The 27,836-nt window shown below is 39.1% G+C and overlaps 1 protein-coding gene across 1 annotated transcript; it reads right to left on the bottom strand.

Moving 5' to 3' along the window:
* Positions 1–265: 265 nt before the first annotated feature.
* CHMP4C (charged multivesicular body protein 4C) lies at positions 266–27,836 on the bottom strand. Its single transcript, XM_043601277.1, has 5 exons — positions 27,392–27,836; positions 7,777–7,954; positions 4,709–4,823; positions 1,394–1,559; positions 266–1,206 (listed from the first exon to the last, which is right to left on the bottom strand). The coding sequence occupies exons 1-5, from the start codon at positions 27,579–27,581 to the stop codon at positions 1,142–1,144; spliced, it is 714 nt and encodes a 237-aa protein (XP_043457212.1). The 5' UTR covers positions 27,582–27,836; the 3' UTR covers positions 266–1,141.

Below are 27,836 nucleotides of genomic sequence, written 5' to 3'. Positions count from 1 at the left end.
CTTCGAGTTCCCAATGAGGAAACAAAGGTTCAGAGTTTATGACATGCCTGGTCATACTACATTAATGGCAGAGCAGAGGCTAGAATCCAGGACTCTTACCTCCAGGTTTAGTGTTCTTCACATTCCACTATGTACCCTAGCAAATAGAGGGAATACTAGAACATTTTATATAATGACATTTGTCATTTTATGGCCCATGACATATTATGGGCAATCCATCATTTTGTAATTTATTTTCATTTAAAAATAATTATAGCCAAAATTTTATTCATGATATACTTTTAATTGCCTTTATGTTTATGTATATGCAAGGAATGTGCCATAAATTGTAAATAAACATACAAGAGAGCACAAAATAGGAAAGAATGAACATTCACACATTTCGCACGCAGAAGCCACAACAGCGTCATAATGGCCTGGGAGTGTTAACGTGGCTTCCTAAGTGGCTAAATTACACCCCGGAGATTCTCGCTCAGCAGTGTAAGCTGTTAGTGCCTTCAAACATTTTGGGAAATGCATCCATTGCTCCATTCCAAGCTTAATTGGCATAATAAATGTCAATTAAAGCTCTTTTAAGATTTAAACTGTGAAACTGAAGTGAAACTATGTATAGACTCACATAAGACTTCTCTACGTGAAGTCTCTCCCACAAGAGACATGGTGTATTTGCATTTACCATGGGGTAGATACGTTCTAACATGGATACACATAGCAAACTTGCTTCATGTAGAAAAGAAAGATACTTTCTCTAGCATTATCCTCAACGCATCACTCTTACATGGCCTATAAACTGTTATACATTTTTACGCGGACATAAAATTCCATTTTCTTTCAACAAGTGTATAGAGGGCACCAAGTATGTGCCAGGACTAGAAATACAGGAGTGAACAAGATAGAATGCCCCCTCCCATCAGCATGGAAAGATCCTCTGAGATGCTACCAGGAAGCCTCTTCCCATCCCTCATTCTATGTCTACATGCGATTCTTTGCAACTTTTACCTACAAGCCTTAAAAGACAATTACTCATCCAGTGTAAATATAAAACAAGGTCTTTGTTAACTTCTAAACATTGCAAAAACATGTTTTTTGTGTGTCTAATGTACAGTTCATTAATTTAGATGTCAACAAATTCCACTGTAGTTTAAGTAGCCCAAGCTGCCAATTGTTTGATATCATCATCCTCTTCTTCTGCCCTCCTGGAAGATGCTGGAACATAAAATAGATAAAAATTAGTAAGCGGCGACATTCCCACTTTCACCAGAGAAAACAGGTATGAATACAGGTATTAAAAGTTATACATCTATGAAGTAAAAAGTAAGTGTTAAAAGGGATGGACCTGGGTAATTATTTTAGGCAAGTATCTGACTGTAGGTAGTTGAGGTGTGCAACAGACCTGCTCGGGATCGATGTGCAGCAGAAGACATGCCTGACGTTCGACTCGGCATTCTAGCCGGCTGTGCGGGGAGGGAGGAAGAAGGCACATTTGGAAGGCGGATATTTGTCATCTTCTTATTTAATTCTTCCTGCTCCAGTTCTTCAAGTTCTGCCATCAACTCATCCTGAACATAGGAGAAAGAAAGAATTATGAAGTTAACGTTTCAAGAAGTGGGTTTCCTCAAACACAATAATAAGAACATCTGCTACCCAATTGATATGTGAGAACCCAGTGAAACGGAATATTTATTTTAAGACTAAGTCTTTTTTTGCAACACTGAGCAATGATTAAAAAATGAATATTTTGGTTTGTGCAAATTTGTTGTAGTTAATCTTATAATACTTCAGTAAACAGTTATTCAAGTAATTTGTGTTAAGTGAATTTATAACTTCCACAGTTTCTAGGAAATTTGCACCTTGCCTGTCATTTTTTCCACTGTATCTTTCCTATTGTAAAAAAGTAAGAATCTGTAAAACTTTAATTGGAGCAAATAAGTACTTCCATCTGGGCTAATGCTTTTTTTTTTTTTAATTTTTTTTTTTTAACATTTATTCATTTTTGAGACAGAGAGAGACAGAGCATGAACGGGGGAGGGTCAGAGAGAGGGAGACACAGAATTTGAAACAGGCTCCAGGCTCTGAGCTGTCAGCAGAGAGCCCGACGCGGGGCTGGAACCCATGGACCGCGAGCTCATGACCTGAGCTGAAGTCAGCCGCTTAACCGACTGAGCCACCCAGGTGCCCCTGGGCTAATGCTTTTGAAAACATAACAACAGGTATAGCAGAGCCATGATGTACAGAAAGTAAAAAGAATCAAAGATACTATGGTGTCTTTGTTAAATTACCAAAGCCAATATAAATCATGCTGTGTGTTTGGGTAAAGAAAACTGCACCTCAAGGTAGGTACACTGTACTTCTTTCTTTTAGCTATAGTCTCAGAGAATCTGGCTTAATCCTAAACTATTCTCTGTCCTAAGAACCTTAGAGAGGCAAGACTAGTTTGAGACTTTAACAGCATAAGTCACCTTATAGCAGATATGACTATGGTAGTTCAGATGTAACTGGCTCCATGAATACTCAGGTAGAGTCCAATCCCCACTCAGAGAGCTTGAGAGTCAAAACTAAATTTGTCATCATTTGAATTCTGAGGTTGTCACCATCAGAAATGACCTAAGACACTCTTATGTTTATTTGACCAAAGAGAGTCTTCATTTATTCATTCATTCATCATTGAACAAATTTATTGAGAGCTTACTCATGGTCAGGTATTGAACTCAATGCTGGGGATGCAAAGTTGAATCAACAGTCCCTACATTTAAGAAGTTCATTATTGAATGTGGGAGAAAGATACATAAATAAATCGCCATCTCGTATTAAAATGAGACTAACAATACTACGGGCCAAGACAGGAGGTACTTAAGCCAACCACAACATTTGACCAAGTCAATGTATATCAGATATGCAGCAAGCCTAATGATTAACCACTGGTAAATCTACCTCATGAAAAGGAAATAAATCATGAAAGTGTATGTCCAAAGGCCATGTGAAATAGTATGGTCAGTGTACTTGTGAGCTTTCTGGTTTCCCACAAGCTATATAAATAAAGGGCTTACAGAATGAATACTCTGAGGCCTATTTTTGCTCACAAAACAATTAGGAACAAATATAGTAAATATAGTAATGGCAGAACACACTATTCCACATTGAAGGTGTGCCCAGAATTGTCAATAGCGCTTGAGAGCTATCAACAGTACAAAGAAGATATTGATATTTTCTTTAATAAGTATGATGACAGAATAATCATCTCCTCCATCGTTTACAGCCTTTGAATACCAAACACTCATCCACTGATAAAATAATTTTAGAATTAAGAAACTTCAGAGATAATCTAGCAATCCAGTAATTTTCATTTTATAGATGAGAAAACTAAGGGTCAGAAAAGTGAAGGGGCTTACACAAAGTTTAGTAACAAATGGCAGAACCCAGATGTCCTTATGACCCCAGAGTCCTTTCCACCATATCATAATGCACTCAATAGGTGCTTATTGGGCTAACCAGGGGTAGGCAACCTTTCTTTAACGGGCCAGATAGCAGTATTTTAGGTTTGCTGGCCACATACAGTCTCTGTTGCATAGTCTTCTTTGTTTCTATTGTTACTACTGTTATTTTCTGCAGTCCTTCAAACATGTGATAGCCTTAGCTCACCTGCCATACAAAAAGCCTATGGGAAGGATTTGGCCTGAAAGCCGAAGTTTCTAACCACTCATCTACACCATTTTGGTGGGGGGAGGCATATTTTTTATTTTAACTCCAGTATAATTAACCCACAGTATTATATTAATATCAGGTGTACAATATAGTGATTCAACAATTCTATACATTACCCAGTGCTCACCATGATAAGAGTACTCTTCAATCCCCATCACTATTTCACCCATCCTCTCATCTACCTCCCCTATGGCAACCACCAGTTTGTTTTCTATATTTAAGAGCCTGACTTTTTTGGTCTCTTTTTTTATTTTGTTTGTTTTGTTTCGTAAATTCCACATATGGTGGTCTACACTATTTTTAAAAGTTGATAACACTCAGTTCTCATTTCCTAGGCCTCCATGGAACCACATCTTACTTAGTAGAAAGTCAGGAAGTCAGATTCTTTCTCATACTAATCAGACAACTGGAAACATTTCAAAACATATACTAGTCCTACTTACGTGTGCTTTGAGTAGAACAATTGAAATTCACAGTGCAGACACCACCATTATAATTATAGTCTCTATTATTGGACTGATTAATCTAAATGGAATGTGTGTGTTAATAATGCCACTCCACACTTATTTTGTTTCATGGCCTGAGTAATAAACAGAGGCAGACTAACCTCTAATTTAACAACTACAGAGCATGATACGTCTGTTCCTTGCAGAGCGACACAGTCTGCTTTGCTTTGCCCAGATGTGCGAGCACTTGATTCCTTGTAATGGTGCTATTTAGGCTTCAACCATTAAAAGTCACTAACTTTACATAATCACATACTGCCTTTCCTTAATAGCTGAAAACTTAATTAGGGGGTGGTTTGCTAGACTATATTAATCTTTCTTTTAAATCAGAGCTACCAACACTTTCATCCCCCCCTTGTGAGAAGCACATCACTAACAAATATCACTTATTCTTTAGTGATGTTTAAGAAAATATTTATGAAAACCCACCTGCTATATATGAGAGGAAGCTATCCTTTTTAGTACCCACAATACTCCATTCTTTACACTGTGTTACCTACCTCATCAAAGTCATCACCAAATCCAGCCCGTTGAGAAAAGGCTTCTGAGATTTCTTGGGCAATATCCTGCTGCTCTGTGATTTCTTGCATCAAATCATCTATTTTGTTCAGATCCCTGGGAAATAATATGTTGTTGAAATATTTTCTTTTCTTTTCTTTTAAATGTTTGTTTATTTATTTTGAGAGAGAGAGAGAGAGAGAGAGAAGATGCGAGCCAGGGAAGGGCAGAGAGAGAGAGAATCCCAAGCAGGCTCTCTGCTGTCAGGGCAGAGGCCGATGTGGGCCTCAAACTCACGAGCCATAAGATCATGATCTGAGCTGAAATCAAGAGTCAGATGTTTAACCAACTGAGCCACCCAGGCACCTCTAAATATTTTAGAATTTTAGTTTAAAATTATGAATTCGGGGGCACCTGGGTGGCTCAGTCAGTTGAGCATCTGACTCTTGATTTTGGCTCAGGTCGTGATCCCAGGTTTGTGAGATCAAGCCCCGCATTGGGTCCACACTGAGTGTGGAGGCTGCTTAAGATTCTCTCTCTCTCTCTCTCTCTCTCTCTCTCTCTGCCCCTCTCCCCCGCTTATACACACACACACTCTCTCTCTCTAAAATAAAAATAATAATAAAATGAATTCAGCTATAATCCCATATGAAAAATGAGTCAATTTAATGTGAACTCTTAGTTATTTCAGTAAGATAATAAAAATTTCTGGTGATAGCATTTATCAACTTTAAAAACAACTTGCATTTTGTGAAAATTAATAAACCTGCATACACGCATATATTTTAAATATTTGATAAATGGCCATTACATTCGGGACTCACTAGAGACTATAACAACATTTGTTGATGCATTTTGAAATTTTGTCTGGTAGAACATATGTAGAATTTAATATATGCTGCCATGTATCAGTTCAGCAGGAAATGGTGCCATGGACCACCAAGGACCACCATGACCAAGATAAGCTGTGGCAACTCTCACCAGTTAACTATCCGACAGCAGCCTTTTAGAGAAGCTAAGCTCTGGAACTAGAGATCTTCTAGAATGCTTAGTAGCTCTGAGATCCTGACTCCCTGAGAGCTTTCCCATGGCTGCTGATGCCCAGGGGGAATACTAATGAGAGCAGGATGAGGCCTCCGAAGCTCTCAGAAGAATCAACCTCAGCACAGGAATCCAGGTAGCCACAGGCCCACAACAGACAGCTGCTTTGAAGACAGCTTCCGGCACCTGAACCCCACCGGCCTCTAACCACCAGCCTAAGCAGGCAGTGTCTGAAGGCCAGGATCTGAACTGCTTCACTACCATTCTGTCTCTGAATCATTCCTCCAACTCTGAAACTAGGGCAAACTGACTGAATACCAGAGAAGTGACAATTTACTTCATTATTAAGCAAACACTGAAATTTTGACTCCCAGTGGAATAAATATTGTGCAAGTTTTCCAGACTCTACATATGGGAAGACAAGTATTTTTACATTAAAAAGTTTTCTTTTAGCATCCTCCTATCACCCCTCATTTCCAATTATTATCATTATAACAAATATACAGTGAGCCTACTTATAAAAAGGAGTATGAGAAAGGCACAACTGAAGTTTGGGCCTGAGGTTGAACTTTACTCCAAAGGAATACAGTGGCATACTGCTGCTCAGCTACCTGGAGAGAGAGGCCGTGATTCTGTACTACAGTTTAGCACCCAGCTTTACAGCAATGATAGATTTTTGACTCTGACAGTGACTCTAGTGATCTTTCTGAAGCTATCAAAATGACAGCTGATTATCCTGTTTCCGATTCTGTGTCTCCCTCTCTCTGCCCCTCCCCCGTTCATGCTCTGTCTCTCTCTGTCCCCAAAAAAATAAATAAACGTTGAAAAAAAATTAAAAAAAAAAAATGACAGCTGATTATCAATGAATTATCAAGGCAAGAAAATGTTAGCAAAGATGTCTTCACTGACCCCAGCCTCCCCCTCTCCCATTTTTCCCATCCACAGACACTTCTCTACATCCTTCAGGCATTTTTGCTCTTTTACATCTTTGACCTAGACCTCACTGTCATATCTAATCTCAGGAAAGAATCAGGTCTCAGTCACTGATTTCCCAGCGTGAATGTAAAGCAAATTATCACCAGCCCCCCTACCACTATGAATATTGGTACTAAGTGCTTACTTTGTGCCAGAAACTATGCTAAGTGCATTGTATCTAGTATCTCATTGAATCTCACAATAACTACATGAGGTAAGTACTATTATGATCTCCAATTTACAGCTAAAAATATTGAATCAGGGAGAAGCAAAGTAATTTACTCAAGGACAGTTGGCAATGAAACTGGGATTAAATATAACTCAGCAAATCTAACCTCAAATTCATGCTCAAAGCTATTATTCTAGGTCAATATTTCTCAAACACTGGTTAGTATCAGAATCACCTGGAGAATGTGGTTAAAAACAAAAGGGGTCAATCCCTACCCTTCTTCAAGGATCCTGGCCATCTGTGTTCTCTTTTGTAGTTTTCTGGGTTTGACAACCACTGTTCAGTAATTCTAACACTCTCACAGGTGTTGACATTTAGGCCTTTTTAAAACAACAGCATGGGGGTGCCTGGGTGGCTCAGTTGGTTAAGCGTCTGACTCTTGGTTTTGGCTCAAGTCATGATCTTAAGGTTTGGTGGGTCCGAGCCCCCCATCGGGCTCTGTGCGTGGAGCCTGCTTAGAATTCTGTCTCCCTCTCTTTCTGCCTCTCCCTCGCTCACACACTTTCTGTCTCTTTCAAAATAAATAAATAAACAACAACAAAAAACAACTGCTGTGTGAAAGCATTTACATGTGGAGTGTCAGACAATATTGAGGCAACTGGGAAACATTAAGAGCAAAGTGAACGTCTTCATTTTTTCATGGTCTTTTTTTTTTTTTTTTCCCTACTCTAACTTCTAATCTTTCTCCAAGGGGGCGTTCAATTCCAACATGTCAAAAAGCCTGAAATGAGTAACTCCATTCCTGCCAAAATCATCACATAATTCCAAAGGCTCTTCCCAACATTGAGGGAATTTATGACTTGGAGGGAGACCAAATTCACTCACATGTTTTCATGAACTGCTTTCATCGCTTTTGCCGCAAAGCCCATGTTTCTTAACACCTCGGTGTTGTTGTGTGAGTTTTCCAGGGCTTCTCTCTGGAACTCAATGGTGGAAAGTGTGCCATCAATCTGAGTGAGCTGCTTCTCAAACCTCTTCTTTCTCTTTAGTGCCTGTAATGCAGCTAAATAAGGGAGAAGCCACATTTATCAGCAGAAAGCCCAAGCCACAAACTCAAGAGACATCTGCCCAACACCAACCATAGACTCAGTATTGTCAATCCCTATAGACAATGAGGGTGCCAAATAAAGCTGAGGAACACTAACATCTGCCCTTTCAATCACCTGCAACAACTACTACTCATCAAACATCTTGTTATTCTTTTCTTCCAAAGATTTGGCAAGTGTAAGAGGATGAAAAGTCAGTTTTCATATTTCATAAAATATATCACAGCAGTGTTTCTATCAGTATAGAGTTTTAGGGAAAAGATGGATAAAAATATCTTTTATAGATTTTGAAAGTATGATCCTTTATATGTTTTGGGGAGCTATGATAAGTTTCATGGCAAACAGTTGGAATTGTTAGCTTTTTATTGTCATCAAAGTACATAAAAATCCTATTAATTCCCTTATTCTACTTCCCTTAACCCTGGCATACACCAAAAAGAAATTTTTACTTTCCTTCTTTTATCATTATAAAATAATAAAAGTATTTTGCTAGTATGGAAAAAAATGATAAAAAATCATGCAGTAGAAAAACAAAACTTTAGAGGAAGAAAAGAATCTTAATAACTGTCTATTCTAGCCTGATTTCCTTATTTTAAAGACAAACTAATTGAGATCCAGAGAAGTTATGTGACTTTCTTGAAGGTAGATGGTGAGTGGCAGCTGGAACCCAAACCTAGGTTGATGAGCTTCATGTCTTGGTCTAAAATAATTATGAGCTGTCAGCAAGGTTACATCTAACCATGAGCACCCATGAAATCAACACTGCTAGAGTCAAATTCAAGAATTAGTAGCAAGCTGGTGAGAGAAAGAAATGTTGCCTTCAGAAAAATATCCAAACACCCTCCCATCAGCTCTTAAACAAAATACCCACTTCATTTGAAAATCACAAAATCACAAAACTTAATGAAGTTTTGACTATGGCACCCTCCCCAAAAGAAGACCCTAAAATATGAGCTTTGATAAGCCATTTAGGGAATGTGCAGGAAAAGAGAAGCAGAAGGATGTTAATATAAAGATAATTAAATGGAACTGACAAAAGAACTCAAGTAGCTTTATGGTTTCAGAGTGAAGCATGTAAGTTATTGCCACAGAGATTTTTAAGAGAAGGCTCTCTTCTAACTCTGTTTTCGTCAATTCATTCTTGTAATCCCAACAGATTTAGTTTGCTTACTCTATGCTTTTTGTTTGGTACACAAAGACTCATAGTCATTATAGTTTGCTAGATTATAGTATAGCCATTTTACTGGCTATCAGTGTAAAATATTACTGTCTGTCCCATTTAAACCTCTTTGCTCTAAATTCCATTTTGCTTTATATTAATGTTTCAGCTTTCCTTTTGTTACAATTTGCCTGTAATAATTTTATGGGGACCTATATTTCATAATTGTTTTCTATTTGCTCTTTTTTGGTATACCTATTACAAATAGCATATACTTGGATACGTAGTTTGTGTGACTGTTTTCAACCATTCGTATAGTCTCTTTTATATAAGATTTTAACTCATGTTTATTTATTGTGATAACTGGTATCTAATATGGTCTTTCTATTATCATCTTTTTTGTGTTTTCTGTTTGTGTTTGTGTTTTTTTGTGTTTTCTGTTTTTTGTGTTTTGTGTTTTGCTGTCTTTTCTTTATATTGATCAATTTTTTTTGTTCATTTCCCCCTTTTAATTTGTTAGACCATTATATATACTAAATGTATTCCCCTAAGTATGCTTTTATATTTAAAATATACACATACAGGGCACCTCGGTGGCTCAGTCAATTGAGTGTTTGACTTCAACTCAGGTCATGATCTCGAGGTTCATGGGTTCAAGCCCCACATCTGTCTCTGTGCTGACAGCTTGGAGCCTGCTTCAGATCCTCTGTCTCCCTCTCTCTCTACCCCTCCCCCACTCATATTCTCTCTCTCTCTCTCTCTCTCTCAAAAATAAATAAAATTTTAAAAATTTTAAAAAATTAAACTATACACATACAATTAAGTTTTCTATGTTGAAAATTAATCAAAATTTATAACTTATTGTTCCCAAATAAGATTCATTGCTCACCCCAGACCTTCCAATGTTTGATTGAAATAATCTTCAGTTTTATTAGTTACAGATGATTACTGGTTGTTTTACCATCCTTTCAATTTTGAAGGACACTTAATTCTTAACAATTGCATTAAGTTTGACAGACACAATTTCAACAGTTTACAATAAACTATAGAATTTGCTAGCTTAATTCCTTACTATTGCCTCTTGTATCCTACATCATCCTTTCATGGAGTATTTGTACTTTACTAGAATAAATCTTAAAGGTTTTTTTTTTTCCAGAAAAGTGCATAGATATGAATTCTCTAAATACCTATAGGCTTGAAAACATCTTCATTTTGTTTCAAACTTGAATAATAGTTTGGATTTTTTATAGAACTCTCAGTTCAAAATATTTCAAAAATTCTGACTATTCCATTGTCATTAGGTAATCAATATTTGAAAAGTTAGATGACAATATTATTTGTATCCCTTGGTAGAAAATTTGTTAGCTTATTTCCTCTTTGGAAATGTTTAAGATTTACTTTCTTACCTTAGAGTTATGAAATTTCACCAGCCTAGGTATAAGCATGTGCCTTTTATTTTTTGCTTCTCCCAACTAAGCGTTCAGTGGGGTTTTTTTTATTCTGAAGAATTAAGTCTTCCTTCAGTTGGGGAAACTATATGCTTTAAATTTTTTTTGTAATACTTCTTTCACCAAACCATTCTCTGTTTTCTCTCTTTTGAAATCTCTATATGATGGATGTGGGATTCCTTGGCTCTATCCTTCAATCTGTTAGTTTATCTCTTTTTGTTCTATGTTCTAGGAGAATTACTTAACTTTATATTCTGGATTACCAATTAGTCTTCAGCTAGATTTATTCTACATTTTACCCTTTTGTTTATTTATTTTTAATTATGCTTTTTAACTTATAAGAATTTTTTTCTTCTAGCTACTCATTTTTATGGCAGCCCATTCTTGTCTTATAATTCAATAGCCTCTTGAATCTCCCTGAAGATACCAAAACAAGTTTTGTGTTAACATATCTTATCTCCTACATCATCTCTTTTCTCTTGAGTTTGGTTGTTTGCTTATCTTAACCCTTCTCTTTCTTGCAATTATCTTTCACTGAATTTCTTCTGAGTCTGTGTTAAAAGCTCATATTTATAAATGAAAGACTAGAATAGTTAGTATAAATAGCTGGGCCTCTTGTAGTTACATAAGTGTGTTTTCCTGTGAGGCCTCTCTCTTGAAAGGCAAGGCTGCCCAAAGCTCTGCAAAAGAAGTGGGTGTGGTATGCCATCAGGCAGGTTTCCTTCCATGGGAGGGAGCAAGTAGACAGGCTTGACAAAGAAAGGCTTTATTTTAGGTGTGGAACATTGTTCTATATTTCCCTGGTAAGTGGTAATTTTCTTCCACCACGCCTCCCTGCCCACCGTGGAGGTCCAGGGTTATCAGGCTCTGCTCTGCTTCCCTCTCCAGGTGCAACGTCACAATTCAAGTCCCTGCTGAACAGTGCTTACACGTCATTCATGAAAGAGTTTTTATTTGTTTAACCTGTCCTTTAGGAAAGGACTAAAACAATGTTTAAAAAATTACCTGGCATACAGACCTTTCTATGATATTACACAATATCACCCTGTACAGAGGCTCATCTCATTAATGACCAGAGCTGTGTGAAAGTTTTCCCCCAACATGGGGAGAATTACCAGTTGGTGCTCTGTACTAACACTGCGTGTGGATCCATTTCTACTTCTACATTTATCACACTGCATTATAATTATTTGTAAAACCTTTTCTACCCCACTTCCATTACACCAGTCATAAGCCCTTTGAAGAAAGATGTAGCATCCTATTCTCCTGTTTCCCCAGTACCTGGCCCAGTTCCTGGCCCATGGCCAATAAAATACATAACAAAAACTAACTTTGAGTATTTGTTACATGCCAAACTGCTGCTAAGTGCTTTGTGTGAATTATGCCATTAACTCACAAAAACTCCAAGAGTAGGTACTATTATTGACCTACTTTACAGTAGATAAGATGAATGAATATTAAATAAATAAACTTGACAATTTTGTGCACACGGTATAATGACAGCATGGCATAATAGAAAAAGTATGGCCTTCAAGGCCAGAGTGTGACTTTTTCTTCCATAGATACATACGTCTGGGTAACACACTTGCTTTCTTTGAGCTTCAGTTTGCTGTTCTGCAAATGGGGATATAATCCCCATGATGCTAGGTGATTGTCTTAAGAATTAGGGATAATTTATGGAAAACGCCTCATATAGTGCCTATGTAAGGTAGACACTTAGAAATTACATATTATCATTACTAATAGCAATATATAACATTCATTAATTTATGCAATTGTGTATCTTATTTCTGAGACCAATGAGCAAGAAGTTCCCTGGCTTTTTTGCCATAACTCACCATAACCAGAACATAATACTAGAATACATTTAAAAATCTTAGAAATGTCAGAAAATCTTAGGAAGCTAAACTTCAAATACACATCTCCACCCAACATACCCAGAAATGGAATGTTCCAACTATGTCTCCTCCCTATCTTGTTGGGCTGGTTCAGTGTCTATACTTATTTGGAATATAACTGGTATCCATCGGCCCAAAAGCATTTTCCTTTTTTTTTTTTTTAAGAAAAAATATAAAGTTCTCTATAAAAAAATGCACTGTGTTTCCTAGTTAGAATTAATTTTAGAATACTTTCTGAAAATAAAAAAAAATGCAATTTGATATAAAGGATGAGACTTTGGAGTCACTAGTTACATTTTAATACTACTCTACCAATTAATAACTGTGCATAATAACCTTGGTGTGTGACTTAACTCTTAAGTGATGTTCCCTACTTGGGTAATAATAATAGTAACAACAATAATATGTAAATGACAATAGAACATTGTGCACTGGAGTCAAGTTGCCTACTTTCAAACCTAGGCTCCATCTATCCATACCTATGTGACCTATGTGCAACATAAGTTGCTTATTGGAAAATGAAGATATAACTCATTCAGTGGTGAAGGATTAAATGAAATAACATATACAGAGTATTTAGTGCAGTGCCTGACACATCATGAGTGATTACTAAATACAAGGGAGCTTCATAATCGTCATCTCCTTCACAGGATTGTCAGAACCATATGGTGGGAGCCACATGGTATAATGCCCAACTTTGCAAATGGTTGTTGTTAATAATAATGAGTTCTGGCTTGGACACAATTTTAAATGCCTATGTTAACATATGGCTTCTGACCTTCAAAATACTGGGGAAAAAAATTGAAAATTCACTAAGAGTTCAGCTCAACCTATACTTTAATTCCCATACCACACACTACAGATTGGCCTACACCAGTGTTCTAATCTCAGACGGACCCAAGCAGGTAATGAAAGTTAAGTGAAGCAGAGAGAGGTTAGGGAGAAAGGCCTTTTTTGTTTTCTCACCTGTGAGAGAGAAAAAGATAGAGGAATATTAGTCTATATGATAAGAAATAGTACAAGAGCGATAATAAATGGCAGTGGACCCTGGCCCCTGCCTCAGGGAGTCAACAGCAAGAAGCAGGGACTCTGGTGACCAGCAGAGCATAAACCTTACTAGAAGCCACACTGCTGAGCTCCATTCCACCGTGACCATGCCCAGCCTTCCACAAACTCAAAAGAAGCAAGAAATCTGGATTTGCATGCAAAATCCTCCAAATTTAAAAGCTGATTCACATTTTTCCAAACACCTTGTGTGAGCAAACCCAGTGATTTCTGCATGGCTGGATCTGGCCCCAGGACGCCTGACACTTGCTATGACTTCTGCCTGGCACAGTACGCTTCTCCCAAACACTAAGACAAGAGGCTTATGTTCCAAAAGCCAAGAAGTGTATGTGAGGAGTCTCCCCGTGAGCTTGCACAGGAAATGATGATGCCTCAGACCCACCATGAGTTAGACAGGCTTTGATTTTGTTTTCTAACACATGATTTGGGGAAAAAAAAACAGCTGCATATTTTTAAAGACATGGAACAAATACTGTAAATTAAACTTTGTTCCTGATTTGGCAAAGAAGGACGTTTTTCGAGCCATGTAATTTAACCGGTATAGAAGGTGCAATTCAATCTTCCAACTCCTGTATGTGCTCTTAAGTAGCTGGTGAAACCTGTATAACATTCTTTCTAAAACAAAGGGATCTACTATATTCCTTTGCAGTGGAGAGACAGCCAGGAGTTTTGTCTCTTCACTTAACAGTGACGTTCCTTCAGCAATGGAGATACAGAACCGTGACCTGTATATTCTGCTGCTGGGAGACACAGCAAGAGTTACTACAGCCCATTCAGGACTGTGGCTGAAATTTAAGAATTACTCACTTGAACCAAAATTCCACTAGCCTTAAGCAACTTTACTCAACTACTACTTTGCCAGAGGAGGAAGGCTTCCAGTCATCTATGAAAAACAACTAAAAACAGAAAAAAGTTACAGTTTCATTGTTCGTATAATGTACAGGGCATCGTGGTTGTAAAGGTCAGTCTGTTCTTCACTCATGCGGAGTGCACAAATGTGTGCATCGCTAATCCACTAGTTTGCAAAAAAGGAAGACCATTATAGAAACAATCATATCCAGTGACTATAGACAAAACTGTTTGTGAAATATGAAGCTGCATTATGACAGCTCTTCTCTCTACCAGGAATGGATGGTCTTTAGAGAAGGCCTAAAAGACGGGGCTTGGAAGAGAAATCCCAGAGAGTGCTGAAGATACACATGTCATATCAGATGAAAGGCTAATATCCAAAATCTATTAAGACCTTATCAAACTCAACACCCAAAAAATAAATAATCCAGTTAAGAAATGGGCAGAAGACATGATCAGACACTTCTCCAAAGAAAACATACAAAATGGCTAACAGACACATGAAAAACTGCTCAGCATCACTCATCATCAGGGAAATACAAATCAAAACCACAAAGAAATACCGCCTCACACCTGTCAGAATGGCTACTTAAAATTAATAACTCAGGAAACAACAGGTGTTGGCGAGGATGTAGACAAAGGGGAACCTTCTTACACTGCTGGTAGGAATGCAAACTGGTGCGGCCACTCTGGAGAACAGTGTGGAGGTTCCTCCAAAAGTTAAAGATAGAACCAGCAACTGTGCTAATAGTGCGTGTGTCAGAGGGCACACACCCCAATGTTTACCGCAGTGCTATCGACACTAGCCAAACTATGGGAAAAGCCCAAATATCCATCAACTGATGAATGGATAAAGAGGATGCGGAATATATATATATACAATGGAATATTGCTCGGCAATCAAAAAGAATGAAATCTTGCCATTTGCAACAATGCGGAGTGTTGCAATGCACTCAGAGAAAGACAAATCAGAGAAAGGCTCCATCATAGAAAGACGAATACCATATGATTTCACTCATATATGGAATTTAAGAAACAAAGTATATGAACAAAGGGGAAGGGAAGGAAAAATAACAGAGATGGAAGCAAACCATAAGAGACTCTTAAATATAGAGAACAAACTGAGGATTGCTGGGGGGTGGGGTGGGTGGGGGAATGGGCTGAATGGGTGATGGGCATTAAGGAGGGCACTTGTTGTGATGAGCACTGGGTGTTGTATGTAAGTGATGAATCACTAAACTCTACTCCTGCAAACAATACCACACTATATGTTAACTAACTTGAATGTAAATAAAATCTTGGAAAGAAAGAGATACATGTCATGTCACACATAATTGGTCATGTCCTCTTTTGCTTTTAACTAGGAAGTATCATAATCATGTTGTTTTATTTGAGAAACTTTCAAGTAAGCCCTGTTCTTACTCACATACAAATCATTTCATTAATTAAATAATACTTTCTATTTATGTCACCTTGTTTTAGTTCTTGAAAAACACAGTCTGAATAAGCATCCTGATAAGTACAAACGGAATAAAAGCAAAATGTTTCTGTTCAAAGTCACAAGTTAGATAGAAAGTAGTTAGGAGAATACTAGAAAATTCTAAGGTTCGTTTGGCCAGGACCGCCCCATTATGAATTTCCTTGGCCTTCTTCAGTTTAAAAAAATATTCTTTTGTCCACTCATTTCAGCCGCTCCACAAGTATATACTGTAGATCTACCACACTGCAGGGAAAAGAAATGAGGCTATAATCTCAGAGGATGCAGATATGAAGTGGGCATTCAAACATCTATTCATCAGTGAACAAGCATTTATTTTTTTATTTTTTTCAACGTTTATTTATTTTTTGGGGGGCAGAGAGAGACAGAGCATGAACGGGGGAGGGGCAGAGAGAGAGGGAGACACAGAATTGGAAACAGGCTCCAGGCTCTGAGCCATCAGCCCAGAGCCTGACGCGGGGCTCGAACTCACGGACCGTGAGATCGTGACCTGGCTGAAGTCGGACGCTTAACCGACTGCGCCACCCAGGCGCCCCAACAAGCATTTATTAAACACCCACTATCTTACAGAAATTGTGACCACAGATACTAACATGTGTAAGTTACATTTCAAGTAGCAGAGGAGACATAGAGGGAGAATGACGAGAGACATGTACAAGGTACAGTGGATGCGCAGAGAAATGTACACACTCTCCCTGGAGGGTGAGGTCAGACATCAGAAAGGAGGCGATGTAGATGAAGCCAGGGTAACAGTCTACACTTAAAATCACCCACACTAGTCAGAAAGGCACATGAATGATAAAGTGTCACACAAAGGATTCCTCCTAGCCCCCAACCTTCTTCCTGATGCAAATCTCCTACTAAACCATGTGAAGTTTCTGGCAGAGATATATTAGAAGCCAGAATCTATAAACCCCAAAATACAGCAAATCACACCAGCTTGCCACATTAGCTGGGTCTTATAAGCAACCTCCATATTTTCAGAGGTCTCACCAATAGTAAATGTCATCAGGACATAAGCTGACGAAAGGACATTTGCAAGTGGGATACTGCTGTAAGCAAGCCAGTAATGTTGGAATGAATTTTATATAAAAAACAAGAGAAATGGTGATTAATATTATAAAGTATAAAAGACTAGAAAGTGGATAATTAGTGCCCTCTTCCATCTCCAGAAAGATAGGAAATGGGCAAAGGATATTAAAGTTATTTTCCAACAGAAATGATGCTACTCTCCTCTTTCTAAAAAGCTCACAGCTTCTTTTGGAGATGAAGCAGTTCTTACCGCCAGGACGTTACACAAGAGATTCTTAAATCTGAGAGTGAAAGGTCATGTCCAAAAAGTGCTATCAGCCTTGAGTTGCCAAAAAAAGGAAGAAATGCTTGCAGAAGACTCATTTTGAATATCCACTGAAATTCTTATTTCTTATAATTAATTGCTTCAGAGGTCAACTGCCAAGCAAGTCGAATTAACCTGCTATTGGAACAACATACCAATGTAGTAATTAAAATGTACTTGATACTCCTTGTAAAAACCCAGTTACTGTTTGACCAGGCAGAATATATAACTAATTGAGTGGATGAGTTTTCTACCTGCCACTAGTATTATTAGCAACCTCACGCACTGGTAACCTCTATGAGCTTGCTATTGCCTAGAATGTAGGGAAAACAGTATGAATATGAAACCAGCAAATATTAAACAGAAAAACTCAGAAATAGCTGATTATGATTAATTCTACAGGATAAGCACATGTACCTATAGATGAAATTCTATACTGCATGTGTATATATGTATACATGTATACAGATGTGCATATATCTGTATATACATGTGTACATGTGTGCACAGGTGTTTATATTTACATGTATGTATTTGTGTATGAATATGTGTATGTATATGTGTAACATAGTTTACTTGTAGCATATTCCTTGCTCACATGATGTGCCAGTATTTCCTACTACTGTGTCCGTGATTTGCAGGTGCTCCTGAGGACCAACAAACTATATCTGTATAGTGCCTTTCAGCTCTCACTGTCTAGGATTCTATGATTATTCCCTTGGGATCCTAAGATCAACACATCTTGAAAAACATATAGCTCCTATCCTTAAGATCACTATTTCTATTTGAAATTCTTTATGAATAGGTTTACCTTGCAATTGGTGATGAGGTGCACTATTCTTTAACTTTTCAAGTGTAAGTGGGAGAACCATGCTCAACAAAGGAAGATAGTTTACATAAATACAATTTTTCAAATTGCTTACAAAAAGATAAACCAAAGGCTCTTACATATGTGATCTTTAATATGTATAAATTGGTTTAACATAATAATAGCATTTTTTCTTGCTGCGGTGAACAAAGTATAAATTTTAATTAGGATAATATCTTTGTTCAAACTCCAAGGCTATATTCACTTTCACTTACATGTACTAAATATATGGCAACAAATGGTCATGGGGGGCACGCCTGGGTGGCTCAGTCAGTTAAGCAGCTGCCTTCGACTCAGGTCACGATCTCCTTCGACTCAGGTCACGATCTCGTGGTTTGTTAGTTCAAGCCCCGCGTTGAGCTCTGTGCTGACAGCTCAGAGCCTGGAGCCTGCTTCGGATTCTATGTCTGCCTCTCTCTGCCTCTCCCCTGCTCACACTCTGTCTCTTTCTCTCTCTCAAAACCGAATAAACACTTAAAAATTTTAAAAACAAAAGACCTTCAAATTAAAAAAAATTGGTCATGGAATTAGCACTGCTCACTGAGAAAGGCCTTTTGAACAATGTAACTGCTAAAGCAAATAAGACACACCTGTAACAGATATGTAGCATATCGCACTGCATGAAAGAATCAAAGGGATTCAACAGAAATTCATGTTTAAATAGAGAATGAAGTATCAAAAGTGTTCAGTATTTGGTTGCATAATTATATTCCTCTAAATTTATATGAAAGACAAACATAAAAGTATAAACTTTATTTCATTTAAGCCAAATGGCTAACATTCAATTTTATTTTTTTTTTAAGTTTTTATTTATTTTATTATTTTTAATATTATTTATTTAGTTATTTATTTTGAGAGAGAGAGAATGCATACCTGACAGTGGGGGAAGGGCAGAGAGAGAGAGAGAGAGAGAGAGAGAGAGAGAGAATCCAAACAGGCTCTGTGCCTGGAGAATAATAATAAAAATGACTATTCCATAATATATAATGCTGCTCCAAGTTCACAAAGGGGGAAAAAAATAGATGTAGTTACATAACACAAGGAATGGTACCAATTACCCTATGAGAAGTAGCTACAAACTGGTGATGTTGACATCACCAAACTGTCAACATCTGTGCCATGGATCCTTGAAAGAATCATTCTAGAAGAGAAACACCCTACACTCCAGTTTCTGAGAGATTAGAAAAGAAGACAATGATAACTAGAAGCCAATATGAGCTCCCAAAGATGAAAAATACCAAAGTAATCTCATTGGCTTGTTTTCTTTGGGTGACTAGATGCTGACTCAAGGAAAAACCATAGACCACCCACTAGCCTTCTAACATTATGCACATCAAAATCAACCAGAAAGCCTTGAATATCACAATCCTAAACTTATCCCAGATTTCTTGAAACAGAATCTCCTGATGTGGCATTTTAAAAAGCTCTCCAGGTAAATCTGATGAAGCTATCAGTTCATAAATGGGCATTTGTGAAGCAGAGTATATGCATATAGTTTGGTTTCAGGAATAGAACCCACAAGGTATACTGAAGCATCCTTAGGGGAAAGAGAAAAAAATGGAGAAAAAAGATGATATGGGCTAAAAATGTAGATCAGGTCTATTTATAGCTAGATAAATAACTGAATTCATTGAGCGTTGGTCTGTCAAATTGGTAATCATGCCTTAGCCCAATATTAGATGAAACATTGTCACTGTAATGCAGAGGTATCCTGGAATGAAATCTTTAGAGGCATGCCATGAGGCTCTGTCCTTGGGTTCTGTCTTATTCAATATATTTTAACAAAGTCTTTGTCAGGGAGGAAAAAAAAAAAAAAAAAAAGCCTACTGATCAAATTTGCAACCAGTTCAACTAAAAGAAATAGCTCACATATAAGACAATAAAATTAGAATTTAAGACTTAATTAAAAATAAGATGATATGTAACAAATAAATGTAAAATACTGAATGCAAGCTTAACACATTGATTTAAATGGGGAGAGGATAAATCTGGCTGGGACTTTTAACTCCGAATCCACTGGGGAGAAGCAACTGATCTACCTGTGAAAAAGCATATGCAAACTGAGGCAGTATTAACAGAACAAAGGAGATAAAGAGCCCAGGGCATGGGGCACCTGGGTGGCTCAGTCCCTTAAGCTTCCGACTTCGGCTCAGGTCATGATCTCACGGTCTGTGAGTTCAAGCCCCGCGTCGGGCTCTGTGCTGACAGCTCGGAGCCTGGAGCCTGCTTCGGATTCTGTGTCTCCCTCTCTCTCTGACCCTCCCCCGTTCATTCTCTGTCTCTCTCTGTCTCAAAAATAAACATTAAAAAATTAAAAAAAAAAAAAAAAAGCCCAGGGCATTCTGCCACTCGGTACCTAAGTGTGTGAATAAGGGTGTAGGTCCACTAGGATCCCTGCCAGGGCTCAGAGGGGGGAAGGCAGGTAGTACGAAAGTGAGAAGTTTTAATACCACAACTTCAGTGAATCGGCTCCCAAGGCTGGTTCAGATGTTTTAGCTTCCTCCACCATGGAATGAAAGCCCAGGAGAAGCTCCTGAGGTGGGAGAGAAACTGGGGGTGAAAACGGAGGAAGGGTCACATTTCCATTGATCTATGTTTGCCAGAAGAGAGAAGACCAGTTGACTGGAGAAGAAGACCTGACCCCCATGTGGGTGCTGAATGCCCCAGGAATAAAACTCTTTCTTTTCTCTGGTGCCAGAATACACAGGGTATGGTACAAAGTATCAAATAATCGGAGGAATGCAGAACACTTTATGATGGTGCTCGGTTGTAATTTGAATATTAGAGAACTCTGAGACCCTTCAAAAGGATTATGGAGTAGTATGCACTTCCCTAAAGAAAACGAATTCAGATGGTGAGGATCTGTCAAAGCTTTGGAAATGTTTCTTCAGCAATCAACAGGAGGGAGGTGGGTAGAAATTTCTTGTCTGGGTCTCAGAGTGATGGAGGAGGAAGGAAGAAACAGGAGGAATGGTGAGGGAAGAAAACAGAGTAGAGAATAGAGGCTTCCAGCTTAGCAGCTCATCGAATAATAAGCACATCCTATGTTCCAAGCTGTAGTTAGCATCAGAATCACTGAGTTATCTGTTCAAAGTTCAGCTTTCTGGGCACTACACTCGACATACTAAATGTGAATTTTGAGGGGGTCCTTGTGAGTCTACATTTTAACAAACATCCTCAAAGAATCCTCACATAGTTGATCTAAGGGCCACATTTTGAGAAACTCTCTTAAGAAAGGAGGTCACAAGGTAAGTAATATCTCCCAAGGGAGCTCCCATCCATCAGGGCCCTGCATTCTGTGTCAGTCTCGTATTACGTGAGCCATGCATGCTCTTGCCCTCACTACTTTGGCAAAAAGAGCTGACACACAGCTGACACAGATGTGATTCTTTTTATACAGAAGTCCTTCTGGTCCCTCGTGTCTGAGATTGCAGAATTCAGCTCCATGACAACTATATAATAAAAAGCAAACTCAAGAGCCCCAGGAGGTTCATACACTGGGCCAAACCAGTGGGATCGTGCATGCACCCCAACTCCAAGGAAGACCAAGTCTCAGTCATGACTCTGGAAGCAAATTCATCCTTGGCAATAAACAGTACAGGCTTCAAAGTGCGCTGGCTCACTCAAATAAATGACTCTCTGCCCTAGGGTCTCATTCACCAAACAGATACCCGATGAAGAGGTAGAATGGCCTCAGAGCCAAGTTTCCCTGGAATCATGTGTAATGATACTGAGGAGGGATTGTGGCCAAATTTGCTCCTTCCTAGTCTCCACCTTTCATCTCTATCTGCCCACTTCCCACAGCCTGAGGCCTGGGGATAATCCCAGACTGGATCCGTATCTCTCCACATAATTATATATTGGAAGTTCCTGCTCAGCTTGGGACAAGGTGAGCAACAGAGCCAGGCGGGGGGGGGGGGGGGGGGGGGGGGGGGGAGAGGAATGAGAGGCACTTAGGGTACAAATTTAAGGGGGCACTCACTCTCAAGGTCACCCTAGACCCGGCCCTGGTTAGCAAACCTCAGCACAGTAAGGGGTGACTGAGGAAGTGACTGAGGAAGGTGAAGTTGAGGAACAGGAGACACAGAGAAATGGCTAATGTCCTCAAATACATGAAAGGTCTTCACATGGCAGATGGAGTAGATTTATTCGAAGTTATTCCAGAAGACAAAATTTGAGGCAGTAAGTAGAACTTAGCAGGAAGCCAATTTCAGCTTAAAAAAAAAAAAATGCTACTGTTATCACAATGACTGATACTTATAGAGCATTGAATTAAGGACTTTACACAATAATGTCACTTATCCTCACAACCGTGAACATCAATCTTATCCCTGCCATCGATAGACAGGCCTCGTAAATGGTGTAAAGTCACACAGTGTCTAAGTGGCAAGGCAGAGCTAGGAATCAAACCCAGGTTTGTCTGCTTTGAAGCCAAACTCCTAACTAAGACACTAAGTTACTCTCTATCAAATGTGTAAAAACTGGATCATGACCTTACATTTAAGCACATTATAACTATGGCCATCTCTTAGTTATATTATTTTCTAAGAGAGCTCATAAGGGAGGTTAGAGTAGTGACCCCTCATGGAATGGAGCCCTGCATCAGGCTCTACGCTGACAGCACAGAGCCTGCTTGGGATTCTCTCTCTCTGTACCCCCCCAAATAAACAAATAAATAAACGTTAAAAAAAAAAAAAAAGAATATCGACCCCTAAAGTGTTCCACCAGACCAGTGTGGCAGGAAGGCGGTTGCAGTATGCTGAGATATGGATTCCTTCAGCTACAGAGGCCATAGCCTGGGGCGTCAAGAGTCCCCAAGCTGTTAGCCCCTGGTTATCCCAGTGAGGCACACAAATACTATCAGTGTCATAGATGCCCATATAGATGCCATCATGTGAAAACAGGAAGCATTCAGACGAAAGGACCTTGTATTTCTAACTCATTAACATTACTATAGATTTAAGTTACTCATCCTTAAGCCAGGCACTTTTAAAAATATTGATGACTGAGCCCCACTCTATTCAATTATATCAGAATCTATGGGTGTGGGACCTGGGCATCAGGGTGACTTAACATTAAAAACTGCTCCAACTGGAGAGTGTGATGCTAAGTGAAATAAGCCATACAGAGAAAGACAGATACCATATGGTTTCACTCTTATGTGGATCCTGAGAAACTTAACAGGAACCCATGGGGGAGGGGAAGGAAGAAAAAAAAAAATGAGGTTAGAGTGGGAGAGAGCCAAAGCATAAGAGACTCTTAAAAACTGAGAACAAACTGAGGGTTGATGAGGGGTGGGAGGGAGGGGAGGGTGGGTGATGGGTACTGAGGAGGGCACCTTTTGGGATGAGCACTGGGTGTTGTATGGAAACCAATTTGACAATAAATTTCATAAATAAATAAATAAATAAATAAATAAATAAATAAATAAAAACTGCTCCAGATGATAGGGCTCAAAACAGAAAAATTGAGGCACCTACCCAGGTGGGTGAGCATACAACTCTTGATCTTTTGGTTGGTGGGATCCAGCCCTAAGTGGGGCTCTGTGCTGATAGCATGGAGACTGCTTGGGATGCTCTCTCTCCCTCTCTCTCTGCCCCTCCCCTGCTCAAGCTCTCACACTCTCCCTCTCTCTCTCTCTCAAAATACATAAATAAACTTTAAAGAAAGAAAATAAAAAAGAATAAAAGTTAGTGGTATGTAAAAAGTTTGCTTTTCCATAAAGGAGATTACCAGCTATGAAGCAGGGGTAATCTACATAAGCTACATCAAGTAATCTCAGACCTCCTAAAATTTATTTTTATTTTTTTAAGTTTATTTATTTATTTTGAGAGAGGGGTGGGGGGAGAGAGAGAATGAATGGGATAGGGGCAGAGAGAGAGGTAGAAAGGATTCCAAGCAGGCTCTGTACTGACATAGCACAGAGCCCGATGTGGGGCTCAAACTCACAAACTGTGAGAGCATGACCTGAGTCGAAATAAAGGGTTGGATGCTTAACCATCTGAGCCACCCAAGCACCCCTCAGACCTAAAATTTCAACCAAATTATAAATCTTGCTCCAGGCGTTAATCTTAAAGATCAACAGGGCCTTGAATATCAAGGGTGTTGCGAAAACAATTTGGTGGTGCACATTCGGGTTCTTTTTGGTAGATTATGGTAACTACCAAAGAAGTTTGAGGTGAGAAGAATTAGCTATGCCTGCACAACCTTGGCATAAGATACAGTGAGAGCAAGTTTCAGACTAAATGCTGCATAAACAAACATACACCTCAAGCAGGCAAAAACTCAGGATTCCATGAGTTCAATGAAGTCCCAAGTGTATGTCTCTTCAGGGCCTCCAATATACCTTGTACGAAAGGCTCCCTGAAGGCAGTAACATCCCCTAGTAAGGTGCTGTGCCCTGTGGGAGGTGCGCTCAGGCAGAAATACATGTGATCCAAGGACTTTTTTTTTTTTTATGTTATTTATTTATTTATTTATTTATTTATTTATTTATTTATTTTTATTTTTGAGACAGAGAGAGGCAGAACATGAGCAGGGGAGGGGCAGAGAGAGAGGGAGGCACAGAATCCGAAGCAGGCTCCAGGCTCCACACTGTCAGCACAGAGCCCGACGCGGGGCTGGAACCCACGGACTGCAAGATCATGACCTGAGCGGAAGCTGGACGCTTAACCGACTGAGCCACCCAGGCGCCCCAACACGTGATCCAAGGACTTGACATGGCACTGATCTGAGATCAAGCCTCAGGTAGCATTCTAAGTTAGTTATACCTCTAGTAGATTCTTATCACCTGTTCTTACAATGGGAAGCAAGGAAGTGTCTCAAACTATTTTATTCAATCCACATATTTAGGATATTTATAATTTCCCCAATGAGATCTCATTTCTAACATTCATTGCGCTAATTTAAAAGTTACTCATTTCACCCATAAAACCCACTTTTGACATTCAGAATGCTGGCAAATCTTCTGTTGTAGAGAAATAGATTACTGAAGAATTTGTAGTCGCTAGGAGTGTGGTTCTTTCTGATACAATGCTAGCTGACCAGCCATGTCTAGAAGTAAAACTTTACTGCACATACATTATATCACTCAGATTATAATGTAAACTACAGCTCTTATACCACAATATACAGCCCTGTATTATATACAGCCTTATATAGCGCAAGGTCCATTTTGTACTAATTATATTGGGCCTGATTACACTATGTGTGTGAAAATATTTCTTGGTAGCTAATGGAAAACAGAAACTATTGTGTATATGAAGCTATCTGGTTTATTTGGAAGATGCTGATATTGACAGGGTTTCTGATACAGAGGCCCGTGAATTCTTTCCATAGTTTAGAGTACAGAAGAACTCATGCTAACTCCCCTGTTTCTACTCTCAGAATCACTGTAAAATCAGGTGTGGGCTAACACCAGTGAAGTTTCCAAGGATAAATGACAAAGAATAAGTGAATTTTCAAACCCCAATTGGTTATTTGCACATGATACTTGCATCTGTAACTTCTCTGATTTAAGAAAGTTAGATTGATGCTCTTAATTAATGTTGTCTTTAATTTTGGGGGTGGGGTCTTTATATAGTCAACCTGTAACACATTTAGTGCATTACCAATTGGAGACCATTTCTGAAAAAAAAAATCAATAAAACCTATATTATCTTACATTTTTTATCTTCTGAAAGCAAAACCTACATTTTCACCACTTCTTAAGAGCAGATGTTCGATTTTTAAGATTTTTTAAACCAGTATTTACTGAGCAACCACTGTAGATAAAGCGATATACAGACCCAAAAGGATGACAGACAGAAAGACATCCCTTGACAGATGTTATGCAAATTTCAGAGTGCACATCAAACTGAAGAGGAAGAGCAGAGAAACAAAACTACCAATGACTTTTTAGCCAGCCATAATGGCATGGTATTCTCTTTAGAAATTGCCATTTAATAGCTTCCCAAAGTATTTTCAGACATAAAGTAAAAATAGAAACCAGCACTTAACTCTAAAACAGGCTATAATGTAGACGAAAGTTATATGCAGTAGCAGAGAAAAATGAAACTTGGCCGTTTTATCGTTGGTAATAAGTGGACACAAATGTATCAGGCACATTTTTATGGGAAGCAGCAGAGTTTTTCAAGGTCAACTCCAGAAGACATTATTCCTTTCCTGCATTAAACAATGGCAGCGTCATTCAGGGCTAAGTAAATCTTCCCAAGGCTTTGTTATGACTAAAGAAGCCTGACTTGCGGATACAAGTTCAGGGTTAGGTGGTGGACACAGTTCTGTATTACCGCTTCTGTTTCTGAGGTGGCCATTACAAGACCACTTCCATTTCTAGTGTTACCACACCAAATCACTTCAGCTTCTCCCTGGGCTTTTATATATGTGCTGTTTAGGTCTATTCTCTATAAAGAGAGCAGTACACTGAAGAAACCAATTAACTCTGGACAATAACAAGGGTTCAAGGTGTGACAGGAGCACCAAGAATCATTACTGGTTCAAAGTCCCTTGTGTGGTAAAAACCAGTAATAAGAAATATAATATTTAATTCCCTGCTTTAAAAAAAAAAAAGTAATGTCTCAACTGCACAGCAGCCAACTAAACTTTTCAATGGCTGAGGAGCCAGGTAAACCAGAACATACCAGAAAATACTCCACTAGAGGTTTCCATGCAACTTAAAATGTATGATTTGATATTTATAAACACACAGCAGAAAACCTGATATTTGAAGTCTGCAGGGCTGGACTAGGGTAAGTCAGAACAGGAGTAAAATTTAAAGGGTACCAAAAGTTAGTAATCAAGATAAATAATATTTTAATGCAATGTTTTTAAAAATCAAAATCAATACAAAAAATTCATGATGGACAAAACATTACATTTCTAAAAAAAGAATGTTAAATAAAAAAGTGCTTTATAGGACGACATAAGAGCCAGAGGCAAAAAGAAAAAGAAATCAACAATACCAATTGTCTTTATTTAAAATTTTTGATATTTTGTTCATCATGAGGTTTTTGCATTAATTCTGAACTTTTAAAATATTGCATTAAAATACTGTTCATCTTGATTGGAACTATCTAACATTTTGCTATCTAGGATTATGCCTGGCTCAGCTCACTCCAGTTTTGGCCCTGGGGGGGTCAATACCAGTTCCTAGAAAGGCTGTGGGAGCAAATCTGGCCTCCTGGGATACAGGTGCTGTGAGCAGATTTTCCCCCAAGGAAAGGGCTGGGGACAGAAGGGGGACAGCTCACGTCTGCGGCCAGATCCCAAGCCTACCTCGCTTATTCTGCGTGCCGTGCTTCTTGGCCAGGGCGAGTTCTCTCTGGATTCGATTTTCCAGGTACTCTTGTTTCTTGCTCAGCATCTCCTCTGTCTCCCGAAGTCGGGCCAGGGCCTCCTGGGGGCTGGGAGCAGCTCGGCTCTTAGAAGAGCTTCCCCCTTTAAAGAATTTGCCCAACTTGCTCATGGCTGTGGATCTGAGGGGCGAGGGGTCCCGGGAGAGTCTCAGGAGCGCCCGGGGCCGCGCCCGGGGAACAGGTGAGCGAGATCGTCCTCTGGTTTCGGGGGCCCAGAAACTGAAAGGCAGCGCTCCCAGGGAGTCAACAAGCCGTCGGGGGCAGGTGACACACACTCCTGGGCATTTCCTGGCAGCCGGCTGGGCCCCGCCCCTCCGCGCGGTTAGGGCGGGGAGGCCACTGGAGTAGGACGTGGCTGGCTGTCC

This window comes from Prionailurus bengalensis, chromosome F2 (genome assembly GCF_016509475.1).
Source record: "Prionailurus bengalensis isolate Pbe53 chromosome F2, Fcat_Pben_1.1_paternal_pri, whole genome shotgun sequence".
NCBI classification, from domain to species: domain Eukaryota; kingdom Metazoa; phylum Chordata; class Mammalia; order Carnivora; family Felidae; genus Prionailurus; species Prionailurus bengalensis.
This window is presented reverse-complemented; position numbering and strand designations above follow the sequence as displayed.